The sequence below is a fragment of the Bison bison genome, unplaced genomic scaffold, assembly GCF_000754665.1.
Source record: "Bison bison bison isolate TAMUID 2011002044 unplaced genomic scaffold, Bison_UMD1.0 scf7180017864132, whole genome shotgun sequence".
NCBI lineage: Eukaryota > Metazoa > Chordata > Mammalia > Artiodactyla > Bovidae > Bison > Bison bison.
Window position 1 is genome coordinate 292,504 of NW_011494704.1, and position 20,484 is coordinate 312,987.

General features: G+C 37.2%; 1 protein-coding gene across 2 annotated transcripts in view; it reads right to left on the reverse strand.

Annotated features, from left to right (window-relative positions):
• Positions 1-517: 517 nt before the first annotated feature.
• The window catches only part of MED23 (mediator complex subunit 23), a 43,691-nt gene continuing 23,724 nt past the window's right edge, over positions 518-20,484 (reverse strand). For both annotated transcript variants that reach the window (XM_010839683.1, XM_010839684.1), the window contains 15 exons: positions 20,170-20,312; positions 18,690-18,864; positions 17,901-18,064; positions 15,745-15,869; positions 14,494-14,699; positions 14,225-14,405; positions 12,512-12,682; positions 11,848-12,064; positions 9,638-9,874; positions 8,516-8,681; positions 7,882-7,954; positions 5,075-5,289; positions 4,022-4,142; positions 3,158-3,289; positions 518-1,579 (listed from right to left, as the gene is read on the reverse strand). In XM_010839683.1, coding sequence (XP_010837985.1) covers positions 1,412-1,579; positions 3,158-3,289; positions 4,022-4,142; positions 5,075-5,289; positions 7,882-7,954; positions 8,516-8,681; positions 9,638-9,874; positions 11,848-12,064; positions 12,512-12,682; positions 14,225-14,405; positions 14,494-14,699; positions 15,745-15,869; positions 17,901-18,064; positions 18,690-18,864; positions 20,170-20,312 — 2,494 coding nt within the window. In that variant the 3' untranslated portion in view covers positions 518-1,411. The remainder of the gene's footprint in view (positions 1,580-3,157; positions 3,290-4,021; positions 4,143-5,074; positions 5,290-7,881; positions 7,955-8,515; positions 8,682-9,637; positions 9,875-11,847; positions 12,065-12,511; positions 12,683-14,224; positions 14,406-14,493; positions 14,700-15,744; positions 15,870-17,900; positions 18,065-18,689; positions 18,865-20,169; positions 20,313-20,484) is intronic.

Genomic DNA, 20,484 nt, shown 5'->3' on the forward strand with positions numbered 1-20,484 from the left:
GAGGGGGGAGCCTGTGGGCTGCCGTCTATGGGGTCACACAGAGTCGGACACGACTGACGTGACTTAGCAGCAGCAGCAGCATTGTTACACTTATTTCTATTCCTTGAGGCAGCAAGAATATATTGAGACTAGGTTAAGAGTAATAGTTGAAATCATTTCTAGTATAAAATTTCTGGAGAATTTTAAGAATATCATTAGCTTAGAAAAATTGTTTATACCATTATACAAATTTTAAGCAGTCTTTGCATGGCAAATAAAGATCCAGTGATTATAAAAATATGAATCATGAAGAAGATAAAGGTCCAGGAGGAATGATTTGGAAACAGAAGTTCACAGTTAAACTTCACTAATTCTTTTTTAAAAAAATCAGCACCTCTTAATTCCTAGGTTAATGTCAGTCACTGACTATAGCATACAATCCATGGAGGTGGCTCAGTTCTCTGTTCTAATCCAGCCAGTACATTGCCTGGCACCCAGCAGACGCTCATTCAAACTGAGTAATTAATCAGACAATTTATTCATTCAACAGATTTTACTAATTATTTTCCAAGTCTTTTACAATCTTAATGCCACCCCCCCAAAATAACAGTGTGTCTCTCAAAATCTAATAAACTCTAAAGAACCAAAATGTATATATTTAAAAATATAAATACTTTAAAAATTTAAGACTATAAAAATTCAAAGAATCACATCATCTGCCAGGTAAGTGTGTCAACCTGGAAAAGTAACTGATTTATTTTTAAAAACAGGTATTAAGAAAATTGATTTTCTTAAGTTATGTTATTTTCTTACATGGCTTCCAACTCATTTCATATAGTAAGTTCAAGTCCACAGCAAAGGCAAAAACTTGCCAATCTATCTCAATAGAAATATTAGCCTGTTTACTTGGAAATCTATGATAAAAAGTTTAAGCCATTTAAAAAAGAATATGAAATTGTGTTTGCTCCTTTAATGCAATGAAATCTAGAGACCTTTACTTGACAAAAATCTCTTGTTGCAAAGATATACCAAGAGAGATTTATGTATAAAAGAATTTGTAATAACTATTTTACATGTGTGGTGCCTTTAAAACTGGATTTGAAGACTGAATAAGTTATTAATACTAAAAAATAAAAACAAAAACAATGGTCAAAACAGTAAAGATTGAGAGTGCCTGGTAAAGGCCATTTGATCAGATATGTCCATATCCTAGGCAGCTCTAATACCTTGCTGTGGATACGAGCAATGTGTAGTTTACGTGATCTCTTAGAGACAAAGCAATGGGAAGACAGGAGTTGGAAGTCAACAGATCCACCACATGAATCAAAATAAAACAATCTGAACACCGCTGCCTCTCCTCCACCACAATGTAGCACTGTCAGGTTCAGATCTAATAGACTCAAGTCCACTTTCAGCACAGCACACTCTGACTTCACTGAGTCACCGGCAGAGACCCTGGCACCTGAGTAGACTGAGGTGCTGGAGACCCACTGCTGACGGCTTGCGGAGGCACGGCAGCCGGTTCCATCTTGCTAATGTGAGTGATGAATCGAAGACGGAGTTTTAAAGCCGGTTTTAAATTACAGATAATCTTTTCTACCTAAAAAACAAAAGCACATTAAAACATATTTTCACCAGAGAAGTTCAATTTCCCACTTTTAAAGAAGTGACTTACACATTTCCTGAGACAATAAACCAGGGAGTAGAACAGGTGGATGAGAAGTTTCTCTCATATTTTGTGTTTTAACAAAAGCAGATAAAACTATTTCTTTCTTACCTGAAAAAAGCATGTGTTGTCCCTCACACACTATTATATATATGTACATTTGTGTATGTGTATCTATCTATATATGCATACACTTAACAGAAACATACTCACTGACCTAGACAGCCAGTCACCCTCCTGCCAAAAGCTAGTAGTTTACACTGGGGGTTCTACACATCCACCAAGGGACTCATCCTTTTAAAACGCCATCTTTATGCAAAGCACCATTATATTTCAAAGATCTTTGAATAACTCAGGTTCAAAACATTTACCTATACAGTTAACTTTTTTTGGTTTTGATTTACACCTGGAATGCAAACTAAATCATATTAGACTTACTCTTACTTAAAATGCTTTAAAGAAATAAATACATCAAGTAGTTCCATAGCTTTCTTAGCTTTACTTATACATTCTTGGATCTTACCAGGAAAGATTGGTCCATTAAAAATCCTTCCTTTCTGTATTCCCTTGTGTCAAAGTTTCTTAGGCTCAAATATAAGGAATATACTAAAGAAAACATTTCTGTTGGTCTCCACTTCACAGTCCTGCGGAGGCGCAAAGGAGTCAACACCCTCCCAACTCCACGTCACCAGCTTCAAAGAGTGAATCCTCAGACTAGGATTTACATGCTTACGTGTACCAATGTATATTCCTTTCCCATTTTAGAGAGAAATAACATTAAAGTATGGAGAGGAGGTCACTTAACTTCACCTATTTGCCCTCCCTCCACCCTTCTAAAAGAGCTGAGATTCTGGTTCCCACAGACAGGAAACTCAGGAGGTATTAAAGAGGTATTTAAGGAGGTTCTTTCCACTTGGAGACAGCCCTCCCAGGGAGTGGCTCTTTATATGCTGAGTCGCATGCCTTTTAAAGTGACACAGAACAAATTTAATACCTATTCCAAATGGCAACCCCCCACCCCTCAAACAGTTAGGACAGAATTAATTCCCTAGGACTTTAAAAAAAATTCAAGTTCAGCACCCTCAGTTTTTAAATACCCTTCATGCATTATTCTCCTGACCCTCCTGGTTTTAATCTTATAGTCACACTGCAATTTGTCTTATGTCCTCACAGTGTACCCTAATCACTGTGGGGAAAAACAGGCTCTGCTCCACTCACAATACAAGGCCTCTCTGATCTTCTCAGTAGCCACGCTGTACTGTTTCTTCCTGATGAGTTTACTATTAGTAACTCCTCAGGTCATTTTCAGATGTTTTGTTGCAAATGTCAAGAAGGAAAAGTGTGAGAAATTATAATAGATATTTACTTTTTTTTAAATTGGCAGACGATTGCTTTACAATGTTGTGCTGGTTTCTGCCATACAACGTGAATCGACTATAAGCATACCTATGTCCCCTCATGTTTAAGTTTTCAAAACTAAACATCATTGAAAAATAATTAAAGTGAACTTACTTGTTCTTTTACACTGTCACCAGTAAACATATACTTCATATGATACAGGAAGTCACAGATGGGATCCATGTAGTTTAAGTGGGTGCTACACTGGTCTACATTCAGCAACATGTCATAAAACGCCACACCAATCTATTTAACAAATAAAATTATTTAAATGGTCAAAAATGGTTCAGTCATGATGCAGCTGGTCTCCGTGACAAGAACAGAACAGAGGGTACATCCTTGTTGAGGAACTGTCACTATCACACAAGCCTCTGTGTACACGAGTGATACGGAACTGCTTGTATTTATGACGGAATTCAGAGTGCTGCCAACTGACCCCAAGTAGGAATTAAATACACTTTCTCTGCCTAATTTAAAATTTAAAATTAAGAGATAGACAACCCCTTTTCTGGAAACCATCTCTCAATTTCTGGGATACTTGGCAGTCTCAGGGAGCCTTTATATACTGTGCCTTCTTAGTTCCACTGGGTGTCTCACACTGCAAAGTTCTATATTTGGGGCATTCTCTTTTCTCTACACTTCTGTTACAAGGGATCAACTTTAGTCATTCCCATGACTCTGACGAATTCCTCTGTGCTATAGTGCACATGCTCAAATGCACTTCTCCATCTTTAGCTTTCTTCTCAGCCCTGATGATGAGTATTTTCCCCTACATCTCCAGTTCAGCACATCCCACACCAAACTCATAGGCATACTAAGTTACGGGGATGCTAAGGCCTTAAGCATTACTCTTAGATCCTGCTAAACTGATTTTCCCACTAATGGTAATGATATACAGTTTGAAAAACACTAGGAAAGAAACCTTAATATACATTTTAGAACTTAATCTTACCATCGAAAACCCAGATTAAATTTTACCTCTATCATACATCGAGTTCTCTCTTGCTGAAACCTTTGCAAAAATGGTCCCACAAGGTGGTACACATAAAGCAACTGGAACTCAGTCTTCACTATAGGAAGAAGTACTTCAGTGAGAAATCTAAAATTTAAAGATCAAAATAAAAAATTCTTGTGACTCGAAATCAGTTAAATTGTTTGAATTTTGTTAATATAGCCTATCCAAGTATTTTCAAAATCTGTAATAATTTTTTTAAAGTTTATTTTAATTCTGGTAACATTTCTAATTAATCTCACATCTCTCACTGGCTCTTATTTTCATTTGATTATTGAAACAATTTACTTCAGATTTAGGAGTTGTTCCTAATAGTACAATTACTGAATGACGGAATGTGAATTATTTGAAATAAAAGAGGATAATCAACCTAATATAAAGGCCATTCTCAAGAAATTTAAATCTAATTAATACAATTATACAGTCAAAAATAGTAATCAGAAGATAGGCTAGTATCAGGTATGCAGTACAAAAGGCAAATTTTGCGATATATTCTGGAAAAAGCATGCATTTGATTAAGCCCATTGAAATGATGCTAAAGCTGAAACTCCAGTACTTTGGCCACCTCATGTGAAGAGTTGACTCACTGGAAAAGACTCTGATGCTGGGAGAGATTGGGGGCAGGAGGAGAAGGAGACGACAGAGGATGAGATGGCTGGATGGCATCACTGACTCGATGGACGTGAGTTTGAGTGAACTCTGGAAGATGGTGATGGACAGGGAGGCCTGGAGTGCTGTGATTCATGGGATTGCAAAGAGTGGGACACAACTGAGCGACTGAACTGACTGACTGATTGAAATGATAAAGGAAAACTGAATACGAGACTATTACTTATACATATAAATTAATTTTCTTCAATTAATTCTGACATAAAGGAGTCTTTCTGACACCCAGAAACTACTTAAGACTTTTACTGTGTCAGCTGTTCCACTGAATCAGATATATACCCCAGGTGTACAAGAGATTAAAAAGCAAAAACAAAATAAGTCAAATGTTTTTAGGAAATCATAATACCTACTTGGGAATGAGAGAAAGCTGCCCGATGCTGGAGTGGTGCCACACTGCATGTGCCAGAGCTAACGTGTAGCTACAGCTCATCTCAGAGTAGGACTGATGGCAAGCGGTGAAATCGAAGAGCCGGAAAGGATAGCCGACCCACTCTGTCTCAGACGTCAAGCTGGGACTGCTGATAACACTCACTATTCGATCGTGAAGGACAATCCAATACGGCTCCTTTAAAACCAAGAAAAAGCCTGAAGAAAAACACCATTTCTCTAGTATTCCACTCTATATCCAGTATTGTACTCCAAAAGCCTAAAATAATAGCACTTTCTCATTCTTTAATGTTTTCTATTTATCCAGCTTGTGTGGCTTCACAATGAGTCAAATTAAGTCAATAACAACCTGGGGAGAAGTGTCTGTGAGTTAAGAGTGCTCCAGACATGAGTCTGTCCAGTTAACTTAATTGCTGATTTTTACTACATGGTAAATTGACTTTATCTATATTTACTATACAGGTAATGCTGGTACACATTTATAATTCACAAATATGTATATATTTTGGAGGAGTGTAAGGAAGAAGTGATTCATAAAGATGCATAATCAAACAAGTTTGGAGAGCACTGCTTTAGACAATATTATTGACACGCAAAGATGTCAGACATCGGTGTGGTGTTGACTAGACATATGTGGAGGTCACAGAGAGAGACACTGCATGAGTGGAGAAATTATAGAAGGCTTCGCTGAAAAAGCAAGCCCTAAGTTAGCAAAGAATGAGTAGGCTTTAGGGAAGGTAACAGAAGGAAAAACATCCTGGTATATTCTCTTATATGGCAGAAGTACCTGAAAAATGTCTCAACAAGCATCATTTGCAGGAGGAAAGGATAAATTAGAGATACCAAGGGAACACTTCATGCAAAGATGAGCTCAATAAAGGACAGAAATGGTATGGACCTAACAGAAGCAGGAGATATTAAAAAGAGGTGGCAAGAATACACAGAAGAACTGTATCAAAAAGATCTTCACGACCCAGATAATCACGATGGAGTGATCACTAACCTAAAGCCAGACATCCTGGAATGGGAAAGCAAGTGGGCCTTAGGAAGTATCATTATGAACAAAGCTAGTGGAGGTGGCAGAATTCCAGTTGAGCTATTTCGAATCCTAGATGATGCTGTTAAAGTGCTTCACTCAATACGCTAGCAAATTTGGAAAACTCAGCAGTGGCCACAGTACTGGAAAAGGTCAGTTTTCATTCCAATCCCAAAGAAAGGAAACGCCAAAGAATGCTCAAACTACTGCACAATTGCACTCATCTCACACACTAGAAAAGTAATGCTCAAAATTCTCTAAGCCAGGCTTCAACAATACGTGAACCGTGAACTTCCAGATGTTCAAGTTGGTTTTAGAAAAAGCAGAGAAACCAGAGATCAAATTGCCAACATCTGCTGGATCATCAAAAAGCAAGAGAGTTCCAGAAAAACATCTATTTCTGCTTTATTGACTATGCCAAAGCCTTTGACTGTGTGGATCACAATAAACTGTGGAAAATTCTTCAAGAGATGGGAATACCAGACCACCTGACCTGCCTCTTGAGAAATCTGTATGCCGGTCAGGAAGCAACAGTTAGAACTAGACATGGAACAACAGACTGGTTCCAAATAGGAAAAGGAGTACGTCAAGGCTGTATATTGTTAGCGTGCTTATTCAACTTATATGCAGTGTACATCATGAGAAACACTGGGTTGGATGAAGCTGGAATCAAGATTGCTGGGAGAAATATCAATAACCTCAGATAGGCAGATGACACCACCCTTATGGCAGAAAGTGAAGAAGAACTAAAGAGTCTCTTGATGAAAGTGAAAGAGGAGAGTGAAAAAGTTGGCTTAAAGCTCAACATTCAGAAAACAAAGATCATATCATCTGATCCCATCACTTCATGGCAAATAGATAGAGAAACAGTGGAAACAGTGGCTGACTTTTTATTTTTACTTCAATATCACTGCAGATGGTGACTGCAGCCATGAAATTAAAAGATGCTTACTCCTTGGAAGAAAAGTTATGACCAACCTAGACAGCATATTAAAAAACAGAGACATTACTTTGCCAACAAAGGTCCATCTAGTCAAGGCTATGGTTTTTCCAGTAGTCATGTATGGATGTGAGAGTTGGACTATAAAGAAAGCTGAGCACCAAAGAATTGATGCTTTGGCACTATGGTGTTGGAAAAGACTCTTGAGAGTCCCTTGGACTGCAAGGAGATCCAACTAGTCCATCCTAAAGGAAATTAGTCCTGAATATTCATTGGAAGGACTGATGCTGAAGCTGAAACTCCAATACTTTGGCCACCTCATGCGAAGAGCTAACTCATTTGAAAAGACCCTGATGCTGGGAAAGATTGAAGGCGGGAGGAGAAGGGGATGCCAGAGGATGAGATGGTTGGGATGGCATCACCAACTCAATGGGCATGAGTTTGAGTAAACTCTGGGAGTTGGTGATAGATAGGGAGGCCTGGCATGCTGCAGTCCATGGGGTCGCAAAGAGCTGGACACAACTGAGCTACTGAACTGAATTGAACTCAAAGGATCTAGATACATAATATGTTAAGGGGTCAAAAATAGATCAGATTTTAATTGGAAACCTAAGGTTGGATAGGAAAGTGGGACCAAGGGATGCAGGGACCCATAGTCAGGTAGATTTATTTAGATCTGATGCAAAAGAGGCACTGTAGATTTTAGAAGCAATAATAAAGTAAAAAAAAAACAAAAAAAGAAACATTTCATTAATTGCATGATGACCTTGTTTAAATCAAAATGATTAACTTACTGGTAGGGCAGTGATGATCAATCCAATGGCATTCATCCATGCTGTAATGTTCTCTCTTGGCACTAAAGGCTGACTATTAGTTGGGAAAAAGAACAAAAAGGTGAAATTATAAAAACATTTTATATGGTTGACACTGTATCTTACTTTGAGAATATATATAATTTGGGGTTGACACTGATCTATTTCAATAAAACTACAATGGATTTTTATTGAGTAAAAATATAAATAAAAACTAAGTAAGGCTTTTCAATTTTTTCAATTTTCTTCTTTAACAATGGTTGCTGAGCTGAAAGACTATTTCACTTATTTATATTTATTCTCCAATCATTATCCTCTACTTTATATTGGCCTTTAAGAAGAAAATCTTGAAAAACTGTCTTTAGGGAAAAGTTAACGTTATGCCTAAGTTAAATGTCAAACAGCTAATAAAGAGTAGAAGAAGGAACAAACCCAGGTTTTCTGGCCGTTCAGGGCTCATTCCATTTCACCTTTATCGCTAAGACGAGATCTGGAACCTAAAGATAGTCACTATTCAATGTGCCCTAGCCTTGGGACAACAGGTGTGTCTTACAGCTCCAAATAAAATATCATTCTCTTAAACACTGAATCTTATTGCACGAAACAGGATACACACCTCTTCAGGACAACATTTAGAAGAGCATTTCCAACATCCTGGCCGGAAACAGCCAAGGCCATGAGTTCCACACAAGTAACATGCAGTGCGTGGGCAGCGGGGTTGGGAAACTCATTGAACCTCCAGTCACAGTTTGGGAATGGACCAGGAGATTTGCCAGCCATCGGTGCAGATGATTAAAGCAATAACTGGTTGATAATTCTGAGATTAAAGGCTTCTGTTTGTATAGTGCTTTACAGTTTTCAAAGGTTGAACATGTAAACATTTCATTTGATTATCAATATATCTGATTATGAGCCCTCAATAAGTGATTTATTGGAGAGCTTAAGAGGCAAACAATACAAACTGAATACAAATAAATCTGACATGTGTTGATAGCAACCATGTGATCAGCCACAGGTATCAATGACTGGTCTTATATGAGTGGGTTCTTATTACCATGACATGACAGCTGTAGATGCAACCAAGGTATCCAAAGGCTTTATCAACCTATTTTCTTTTAGTTGTAGGAAAGTTAATAAGAACATTACTTTCTCATGAGTAGCTCTTTTACTTCAGGAAGGAATTCCTGTGTAGGAAAATTAAATCAGGCCTATATATGTAAAACTGCTCTATTTAGTAAATAGAGTGGCATCGTGTATAGATATATTAAGTATAGTGGGTTAATAATTTAAAACAGAAGTAAAGAAAGAAAACACCAATATAGAATCTTTTTCACTACCAAAAAATGTTTTACTATTATCTACTAATGTTTTAAAAATTATTCAGGGATTTATTTAAAGCAACAAAGTTCTATGTTCTCCATAGAACAAATGCATGTACTATAATACATAGTGTATTTATTTAGGAATGTTTTTCTTTGAAACAAATCTCTTCTCTAAGGTTTTGTTTTTTTTAAATAAAAGTTTTAATGGAGTAAATTTCTGCCTATCTGGCATTATGCTGCTGATTTAAGACTTCAAAACCTTTACAGAAGTAAAAATTAAAAAATAAAATGTTCTAAAAAACTGAAGTCTTAGAATATATAAAAACTTTGGAATATTTAAAATGACAATATATGTTCACACAAATCAACATATAGTTATTTCTGTAGAGTCTGGAAAATCACAATGAAAAGGATATTATCTACCAGTCTGCCAATCAATTTGCAGTAGTAAGAGTCGTCTGGGACCCAGGGATTGTCTTCTCGTGCATTCATAGCATTTTTAAGGTAAGTGTCACTTAGACACCAGCCCTGTGGTCGGTTATCCTTGAGCGACCCAATGATTGCATGGACAAGTTTTCGTTTGAGACTTTCGCGATTTCTCAGGTGCATTTCATAATAATGCAGAGTATTATACAAATAAGTCACTGGACGATCTGCCAAGAAGAAAACATCACTACAATGTTTACCTGGTTACTGACAACTGTGAAAAACTGATCTATTCTCAAGATTGCCAAAAAATAGCTCAGAAGATTATAAAACTATTACCCGTGTTAGGCAATTGCATACAATGGCTATTTTTATTTTAGGACAAGGCAGAAGGCTTCTAACAACATACACAGCTTCTACTGAAGGATAAGCATCACATTTAGATGCAGCAATTCCACTCCTGGAAATTTTTCCTGCAAAAATGATGCCATGTGTAAGCAATGTAGCTGCAGCCTGTTTATACTAGCAAAAGATTAGAACAGCCTACATGATGAAAACAGGGGACTGGTTAAGTTAATCATGGCATGTATGAAGCAGCTTTGTATGATCTGATACTAAATAATCAACTGTAAAACCTTATAAAGGTTAATAAAAATAGTGTGTATATTATATTTGTGAAAAAAATAAACTACAAACCCCAGAATATTTAAGGTAGGATACATAAGAAACTGGTAACAGTGACTGCCTACAGGGAAGAAAGGAGGAGCTACAAGAATAAGCTAGAGGACAGGGGTGGGACTGACCACTTTCACTGCATCAGGTGCATATATTACCCAATCCAAAAAGAAGAGTATTTTTAAAGGAAAGCTCCCTTGAACTTCATATCTACTCTGCAGTGCTAAAATGCAATTCAGACTTCTGCTATGAAGGGAGATATCTTAGATAAAAGAGATATCTTAGGTCAAGGACTAAGAAGAACTGCCTCCCCACCCCCTCCACCACCCCGCCAGATAAAATACTCTCTATCCCCCTAGAGTGGGTATAGTCCATGGCTGCTCCAGGACTTCCATGTTCTGTCACTGACTTCACTGTTCTCAGTCACCAGGCTCAAAACTTGAGAGTTGTCCTTGATTTCTTTCTTTCGATATTCTCCCCATAATTGGTCAACCAAGCTCAATTCCTACTCTTGACTCTCTCTCCCTTCCTTCTCATTTTCAGTGTCACCACACTTGTTTCCGGAGAAGGCAATGGCACCCCACTCCAGTACTCTTGCCTCCCATGGATGGAGGGGCCTGGTGGGCTGCAGTCCATGGGGTCGCTAGGAGTCAGACACGACTGAGCAACTTCACTTTCACTTTTCACTTTCATGCATTGGAGAGGGAAATGACAACCCACTCCAGTGTTCTTGCCTGGAGAATCCCAGGGACAGGGGAGCCTGGTGGGCTGCCGTCTATGGGGTCGCACAGAGTCGGACACAACTGAAAGCGACTTAGCAGCAGCAGCAGCATACTTGTTTAGATGCTAACTGACACAAGTCTTTGAAATGGCTTCCTCCTTCCAAGACACGCTGCTACTAGAACTGGACTCACCTTTCTAAAATAACGCTTTCCATACCATGACTTTACTCAAGAACTTCTAGTTAATTCTCCATTATCTGTAGATTATAAAACCAGAACTTCTCAACCTGGCATTTACAGTGATAAGTTGCCAGGTACAATTTAGCCCAATGAGGCAATTGTTTTTAAAAAATGCCTTGTTTTTAATACCTCCATGATTTTTCCAAAGGATTTCTCCTGCCTATTTTGCTCTCTTCTCCTTTCTGTTTATAAAAATCACATACATTATAGTTCAAACCCTACCCATCCAAGAAGCTTGCCAAGATCCATTTAGTTCACAGTAATATCCATCTGTTCTGAACTAATACTTCTCTCTTTCTGTACTGATTTGATAATTAATCACACAATATATAAAATAAGGCATCTCTTGCATATTATTTATTTTTGCTATAATTTACTTATTAATATTTTTATGTTGTCTATTTTATATATCAAGGTATCATCACATAGCACTTCTCCTGAAAATGCTTTTATTAAAAATTATTAAAATAAAACCTTTATAACGATTATTATCCATATGATCATGTTCAGCCTACTTCTGTCTATAGAGAGCTTAGATGGAATTAAAATTTGAAAAAGCTCACCATGAAATTTATATAAGCCTCCCAGGTGATCTAGTAGAGTCTCCAGTGATTTGGATACCGGGAGCAACTCTAAAAACCTGTGGATTACTATATCAAACACTGGGAGGAATCGGAGACACACATTTCCAAAATAGATGGGCAGATATGGAGACTGTATCGGCACAGGAGGATCAACCTGCTCCGCCAGGCCCTCAAAATAGAGCTTCTCCGGGTATTTCTGTGGAAGTGAGGAAATGGTAAATGTTTAGGGCATCTTTTTTAAATTTTCTTAAAAAAAAAAAAAAAAAAAAAAAAGCTAAATAAACCTGCCATTTTTCAAAGAACATAGAACTATGTTTGCTCCGGTAATGCAATGAAATCTAGAGTCCTTAACAAAAATTTCTATTCTCCTAAAGATATACCAAAAGAGATTTACATATGAAAGGACTGGATTTAACTCTTCATTTTCTATTGTAAGTACCCACACCTATTAAAACTGTAGTTTCAATTTGTTCTTAATATTAGAGAGACTCTAGAACCTTAAGAAAGTTTAGGCAGCTAAGTCACTTCTACACAGACCGGACAGATAAGAACAGACCTGCAGAGAAAACGGCCAAGTCAATTAGCCAAAGACCTAAAGTTTGGCCTTAAAAGGATGAAGTGAAGCACTAATTTTAATTAGTACCTTGTGATAATTCATGTGCTTGGTGTGCCAGTCATTCTGTAGCCAGTGTTCTGGGGAATTTTCCTTCACAAAGTCACTTACTCGATTTCTAAAATCATTTGGCTTGAGTAACAGCAACTGAATTATGAAATAACAAACTTGGGCTTCATTCCCTTCGTGGCTACGCATGGCCTTTGGAAAAAAAACAGAACAATTAAATGAAAATGACCAACCTATGCAAAAGCAAGGCTCCAGAGAGCCTAAATTTGAAAACAGTAAAATCTCACAATTAGAACTTTATTGTATAATCCATCCCAAAATAATTGTTCAGCATTCCCCAAACATGCCTGACACCTTTTTGCCTAGTTTGGGCTCTCACCTGGAATGTCCATTTTTATTTTTTGAAATTTAGCCCTCTCTTGAAGACCCATCACCTAAGCAGATGTGATCTTTCAGTGCTGCCTGGTAATACTTTCCCTACACCTCTAACTTACTATTTACTGATTCATAGACTTATCTTATTTCCCTTACTAGACTGTGACCATCTTTATATCTATGCTGTAGAGCTGAGAGGTGAATGTTAAGCACTTACACCCTTTAAACATCACTGCTGCTGCTGCTGCTAAGTCGCTTCAGTCGTGTCCGACTCTGTGCGACCGCATAGACGGCAGCCCACCAGGCTCCCCTGTCCCTGGGATTCTCCAGGCAAGAACACTGGAGTGGGTTGCCATTTCCTTCTCCAACGCATGAAAGTGAAAAGTCAAAGTGAAGCCGCTCAGTCGTGTCTGACTCTTCTCGATCCCATGGACTGCAGCCCACCAGGCCGCTCCATCCATGGGATTTGCCAGGCAAGAGTACTAGAGTCAAATATCACTACTATAGTATTAAAACATGTAGCAGTTTCCAGCCTGATTCAGTGATTTTTCTTAAAATTTGGCCTGAAATAGACATCAAAGTCAAGAGAAAAAAAAACACTTGAGGAAAACTGGGTGACTATAAGAAGCATTCAGTTTCTTATATATTATGGCTAACAAAGTATACATAAATGATTATTAGCACTCTGAAAAAAAACTTAATGACTTTTCTTTTTTTACTACTTCCTGCCTCTTCTAGGAGCTTTTGAGAATCATTTCAGAGCATCACAAAGCCAGGACCACATCTGTCTTACTTACTTCTATACCTTCTGTACATACAACATAGTAGATATTCAATACATGCTTACTGAATGGATGAATAAAGAAATTGGGGAATCTTTAATTCCTTAGGAAATTGATAGCAATGTATGATTTACAGTATAAATTCATTAAATCTTTAAAAACAATATGGGGCTTCCCTGGTAGCTCAGCTGGTAAAGAACCACATGCAATGCAGGAGACCCCAGTTTGATTTCTGGGTCAGGAAGATCCCCTGGAGAAGGAATAGGCTACCTACTTGAGTATTCTTGGGCTTCCCTGGTGGCTCAGACAGTAAAGAATCTGCCTGCAATGCAGGAGACCTGGGTTCGATCCCTAGGTTGGGAAAGATCCCCTGGGGAAGGGAAAGGCTACCCATTCCAGTATCATGGCCTGGAGAATTCCATGGACTGTATAGTCGCAAAGAGTCAGACACGACTGAGCAACTTTTACTTTACTAGGAACAACATACGGCAGATCAGCACATGATCCATTAGTCATTAACACTGATCCAAAGAGAATGAGACTGCTTAGACCTGTTTTTAAGTAAATGTATTCTTACCAGGCAGAGAATTAATCTGTCCAGTGTAACAATGTTGTACTTCCATACCATATCATTAAGAATTTCAATGCATTTGTTGAGTTGCTGACCTCCAGCTGACGTAGAGAACTCATATACCAGGAAATCTGCAAAAGTTCTCACATGGACTACTAAGGCCCTGGCTCCAATTCTCTCCAGTACTCTGGAAAGCAGAGAGTAAAAAATAAATTACACTGCTGTATAGTACGATGGACTGACAAATGGAATGCAGATCTAGGTTTTCGACTTACCTATAGCCAATCTGATTAATGTGATCTGTTTCCAGGAGCATTTTCCAGAGCAGACAAAGGAAGAGAGGAGGAGAACGTTGTGCAGAAAAGTGGGTGATGATGTCATTTTCGTTGGTCATTGACTTCCACTTCCTATACTCCTCCTCCACATTTTTTTTCAGATTAAAACGACTCTCTTGAGGTACATTATTTTGTTTAAAGAATGCCTACAAGGAAGATCATAAGTTTATTTCAATGGCTATAGTAAAAAGGGCACTAGCTGCAGAATCAAGAAACCAGTTTCAGGCTTGACTCTAACACTAATAAATTCCATGTGCCCTCAAGTAACTCAGTAATCAGGGCCTAAATTTCTATATTGGGAAAATACAAAGGCTTTGATTGGATTATCTGTAAGATTCCTCTCCTAGATTTTCTAAACAGAAATTCCAAGCAAACCTGAATTCAAACTTTCTTCAGTCATCTGTTGATACTTCTGCTCATCTTTGAAAAAAGAGCAAAAGAAAAAGAATGTATGTACTCTTCCATTACATATTTTAATATGCCTATGAGGAAAATCCATTGCACTAGCCAGGTGGTTCTCAGAGCATGGTCCCCAGACCATCAGTATTAGCATGACCTCAGACCTGTAAGAAATGTGAATTCTTGGGCCCCATCTCAGACCTAATGAATCAGAAGCTCTGCAGCTGGAGTCTAGGAGTCTAGCTAAACCACCTCTCCAGGCGATTCTGATAGGTTTGAGACCTACTGTTCCAGTCCTATTAGAAGTTATAGAAAACAGATGTTTACTATGCTTAAAATTTTCTCTGAAAAGTAGAAGACAGATGAGGTTTTCCTTTCTCCATATTATAATAGCCAAGTTTATAGCTTTTCTCTCCATGTGATTAAAAAAAGAAAAATCTGTCAAATGTACACGTGTGTATTCTGTGAAGCCCCATTACATTGTGTTTCTCCCCATTACTGTTCGGTGAGACAGGAAGAATTGTTTAGGTCATGTGTTACATCTCACAAGATTCTAAAACTGTTAACTAATAAGATGAAGCCATAACAATTACAGTTTTAGAGACACATCCGCTCCTTTAATAGGACAAGGAACAACTCAAGAGATTTTGGGAGTAATAGCAAAGATTTACAAAAAGAGAAATAAAAGTTAATATTTTTTGGATGCCATCAAAACTCTCCAGAATAACACAGTAAATGGGAAGACTGATTTCATATACCGTACATTCAATATATAATTCAAAACAAAATTACCTGTAGTGGGCCTGGAAAACAACTAAGAGTATGTGAAGCCCAATTGTGAGGTGTAAAACTCATGATGGTCTGAAGTATGTCTTTACACCAAGTTCCCTGAATTGAATCAGAGCCTGTGAAAAAATCTAACACAAACAAATAAATGTAACCCAGATATAAAAGATCATGTCCATAATTCATAGATTATAAAAAGTCACAAGTTTCTACAGTCAGAGAATTTCACTGCAGAGCATTCACCACTTAACTAGTAATCACATCAGTAAATAATGAAGATAACTAGTGAAAAAAATACAAAAGACATTTGGTACCTTTTTCTCTTTTTAAGATTACAGAACATCAGTGACATAACAGTGGTACAGGCCCACCACGGCTGCTCGTTTACTTCACTCCTGAGAGTGAGGTGTTATCACTTTACTGAGCCAACGAAACAGAAGTGTTCGAGTACAGCAGATATCTTTTCTGGCGATCGAAACACCTATAGTCTATAATCCTCTAAATCAAGGAGGTTTATTTATGTAAAATAAGACAGTATACACAAATGTATTTGAGGTTGCTAAATTCAGTAACTATTTCTCTAAAATAGCCATTCTCAAAGTGTGGTCTGCAGACTTTGTGGGTCCCCAATATCTTTCAAGGATTTGATGAGGTCAACACTATTAAAATAATAATAATAATAATAATACTACGATACCATTGGCCTTTTCACCATGTTGAAATGTGCACTGATGGTGCAAAGCAACGGTGGGGTAACACTGCTGGCCGTTGGAACAAATCAAACAGTGGTACCAAGTTATACTCATAGCCATTGTAATCTTCACCACAACACACTCTTAGCAGGGAAAAAACGCCAGTTTCACTTAAGACTCTCTGATAAAACTGTAAAAAAGATTATATCTCAGCCCTTAAGTATATCTGTTTGTAACATCTTGTGTGATAAAACGGAAGTATGCATAAGGTGTTCCAGCTACTCTTGAGGAAAAATACTTTGTGATTGAATATTGGGTCAAATTAGCTCTTTTTTTCATGGAATCCCAATTTTACTTGAAAGAACACATAGTTTTTAAGATTTGGGCATTAGGCAGATATTTTTCTTGAAAATTAATAAAGGGAGCCTCTAACTTTAAGAAGAACAAATAACTGTATCTTTCACCAATGATAAAATTTGACCTCTCAAGCGAACATCTGAATTTTGGAAAACATGTATCTACTACCACAAGCCTAACAGCTTTCTAAAACTTAAAGACTTTTTTCCTAATGAAATTTGTAGCAAGGTTAAAAAATATAATTTTCTGATACTGTATAATGAAATGTGTCAACATTTATAACATCTACCTACGTAATCCAGTAAATCAATGTTTTCCAAAAAACCAATCCATAAAGTTAAAATATGCATGAACACAAAATCCACTAAATAGATCAGTGGATTATAATGTGACTGAGTACAGAGTTCCCTGATAGGACTTTGGATTCTACATTGCAACGAACATTTAAGAAACGACCAATTTTTCAATTTTGTGTGACATTAAAGCAGATTCATAATTAGCTGGAAAAGCTATTTAAAAGGTTCCCTTCTCATCCTCATATCTATGTGAAACCATAGTGGTTTTTTTTTTACTTCTTCTAAAATAACATCTATAATAGGTGAAATGTAAGAGAATTCAGCTATGTTCCTTTACACCAGACATTAAATTCAGCTATGTTCCTTTACACCAAAAATTACATTATTTATGTTTACATGCAATAGGCTTTTTATTGTTATTTTAAAATGAGTCATATCTTAAAAAGTCCTACTTTAGTACCTAACAAAGCAAATATCATGGATATAATCCATATAAACAGAAAATGTTTGGGAATTTTAATCATTATTATTATTTTTGAGTATAAAGTGGTCCTGAGACCAAAAAGCTCAGGAACCATGACTTTAAAACCATGTCAGATGACTAAAAACTGACGTTCAACCAAATTAAAATGGTAATACAGAAGAACTTGCTTTAATGACTGAAATGGTAAAGATAAACAAACAACTGGTTTTTTTGGATACAAGTGAGAAGAATCTTTTCAATATGTTACCCCCCGACCCCCAGCCCAGTAGTCAGGAGACACAGTACCCTCTGACACATCTGTTTCTGTTGCTGGTGGCTGCATGGTCACTGTACCTGTTACGTGAGTTGCTCTAGCTAACGTCAGTATCAAGGCACGGTTCAGTTCTTCGGATTCCGCTGAGAGCACCGTCTTGGGATCACTGAGGAAGCGTGTAAACTGCGGCTGTACTTCTGAGCTACCTAGTGCTGTTATAAGCCTGAGTGCAGTGCTCTCAACACTGCCAAGTGGGAGAACAAACACAATCATGAAAAAGTTAAGCTGCATATAAACTCAGAACTCTAGAATTAAATGCAATTCTAGGTTACATGCAAACTATAAATTTCTCTTCTTCAATTAAAAACAAACTCTTTTGTGTGAAAACAAGCTTTGCTTAACTTGGTTTTAAAAATCTGAGGTGTCAAGTTTAATAGCAAAAATCATCTGACATTTTTACCCATTTGAAAAAGATAGCATGTAGCTTTAAGGACTAAAAAAAAGATGTCACCTGGATACACAGCATTTCAAAAATGACATCTTTAAAATTTGGAATATATTTTTAATTAGAGCAAAATCAAAATGACATGATACTTTAACCATAAACTAAATAAGCACTAAGTTAAAACACAATGTCAAAGGTCGTGGAAGTACTTGTTCTCAGTCCAAAAATCTCCAGGCAATGATTCAACTATCTTAGTAGGTTTCTATTTAAGAAGTTGAACTCTACTTTCTCTATACTGGAAATAAAACACTCCATAAGCAGAGGAATTTTATAACAGTGAATATTATAAGGTAATGGACTATGTTCACCATCTCCAACAAATTTTCTAACAAATCCAAGGAAAGACAGTCTCCAGTGAGCTCACCAGAGATGGAGCTGGTTCTGGTTTGTCTGTGCAACTGCAGCCAAAGTATGAAGATGACTTAGGAGCTGAACTCTGTAATGGGGCTGAATGTGGTGCATCCGGTAGCTGAACATCTCAAGAAGCGTATGCAAGATACCCCAGGCATGAGACTTAAAAACAGTTGGCAGAAGCTGACCTTGAAGAAGAAGAAAATTTAAGACACTAATCAGTGAAAGCTATGAATTAAAAGATACTTAAAGAAAAGTCACATCAAGTAAAATCTATGCAAAGATTTTGATCATGAACACACACACATGCAAACACATAGACACACACATATATTTCCCTAATTTTCTCCATAATTTGTACTGTAATTATAAGGAAGAGGACTTCCTTGGTGGCTCAGCTGGTAAAGAATCCACCTGCAATGCAGGAGACCTGGGTTTGATCCCCTAGAGAAGGGAAGACCCTTGGAGAAGGGAACAGCTACCCACTTCTGGCCTGGAGAATTCCATGGACTGTATAGTCCATGGGGTTACGAAGAGTTGGACACAACTGAGCGACTTTCACTTTCACTTTGTAAGGAAGAAAATTCAGATTCTTATTGTAACACCAAGTTTGCATTTTTCTTTGGAATTTGAAAAATGATAGACAAGTTCATCTGTGAAAGTAAAGAGCCAGGAAATGGGAAAAAATTACTCTAGCCTTCCTCATGTCTTCATTTATTTTTAGTTATCGTTTAAATTATTTTAATAAAGTTAATGTTCCCAACCTTTCAAAGCATGAGGATCATTTTTTAATATACAAATTATATCATAACCCATCCTTTCTGCTAAGAAAGCTTAATTTGACTTTCAATTATCTGGAAAGAATATGATTAAATGGTTAAAATGGTTAAAATGATACCACATTGGTAAAAAATTAGAATTACCACAAATCAGAAAAACACTTTCATATTAGAAAGTGTTTATTATTTAGAACTTCATAATAACTAACAGACATTGTAATGCAGGAATTGAATTGTAATGCAATTAAATTGTTATTATACTGAATTGCACTGAATTGCAATGCAGTGGAGTAACATGCCTTCCGTATTGCCAGTGAGACTTGGAACTTACTGCTGTCAGCAAGCCAGCCACATGGAATCATGGGTTTTATGATTACAGACAGGTCTGTCCTGTCCTGTTTACTGCATCCCAAGCACCCAGTGCAACTGCATGGCCCAGCCCCACCCCCACTTTTTAACCACAACTTTTAAAAAATGTATCCCATTCCCTGGATCCTCTGTGAGGGTCTTATCCCTCTTTTTTGCTCTATTTTTCTCTGTAAGATTTATTTTATATTTCAGTTATATATATTTTTTGTCATTTTTCTCTTTAGCAGGTGATCTCTACGATGAGAGTGACTTCTGCACACTTCTACATTCCTAGAAACTAGTAAAGTATATGTTGAATGAAGAAAAAGGTTAATGGTTATAAAACACCAGAAAGTCCTGTCTTACTGATAAATCCTTTGATGCCCAAAGATTCTATTTCCATATAGACCAATAAACGGCTGTAAGTTTCCACTAGGGCTGGAGCCAAGGCCACACTGGACTTTGCGTGAGCAAGTTTTATCACTCTGGTAGCAATGCTGTGGATAAGGCTGAGGAGAAACAACAACATAAAATAAAACAAAATAAAAATCCAGATTTTTAACATAAATACAGGGATTGTTCTACTTATAGGGAACTTGGTATAAATGTGAACTTCTAGCTGAGATGAATCAGCTTTTTTTGTCATTTAGGTTATGCAGGACATATGGTAGTGACACTGTA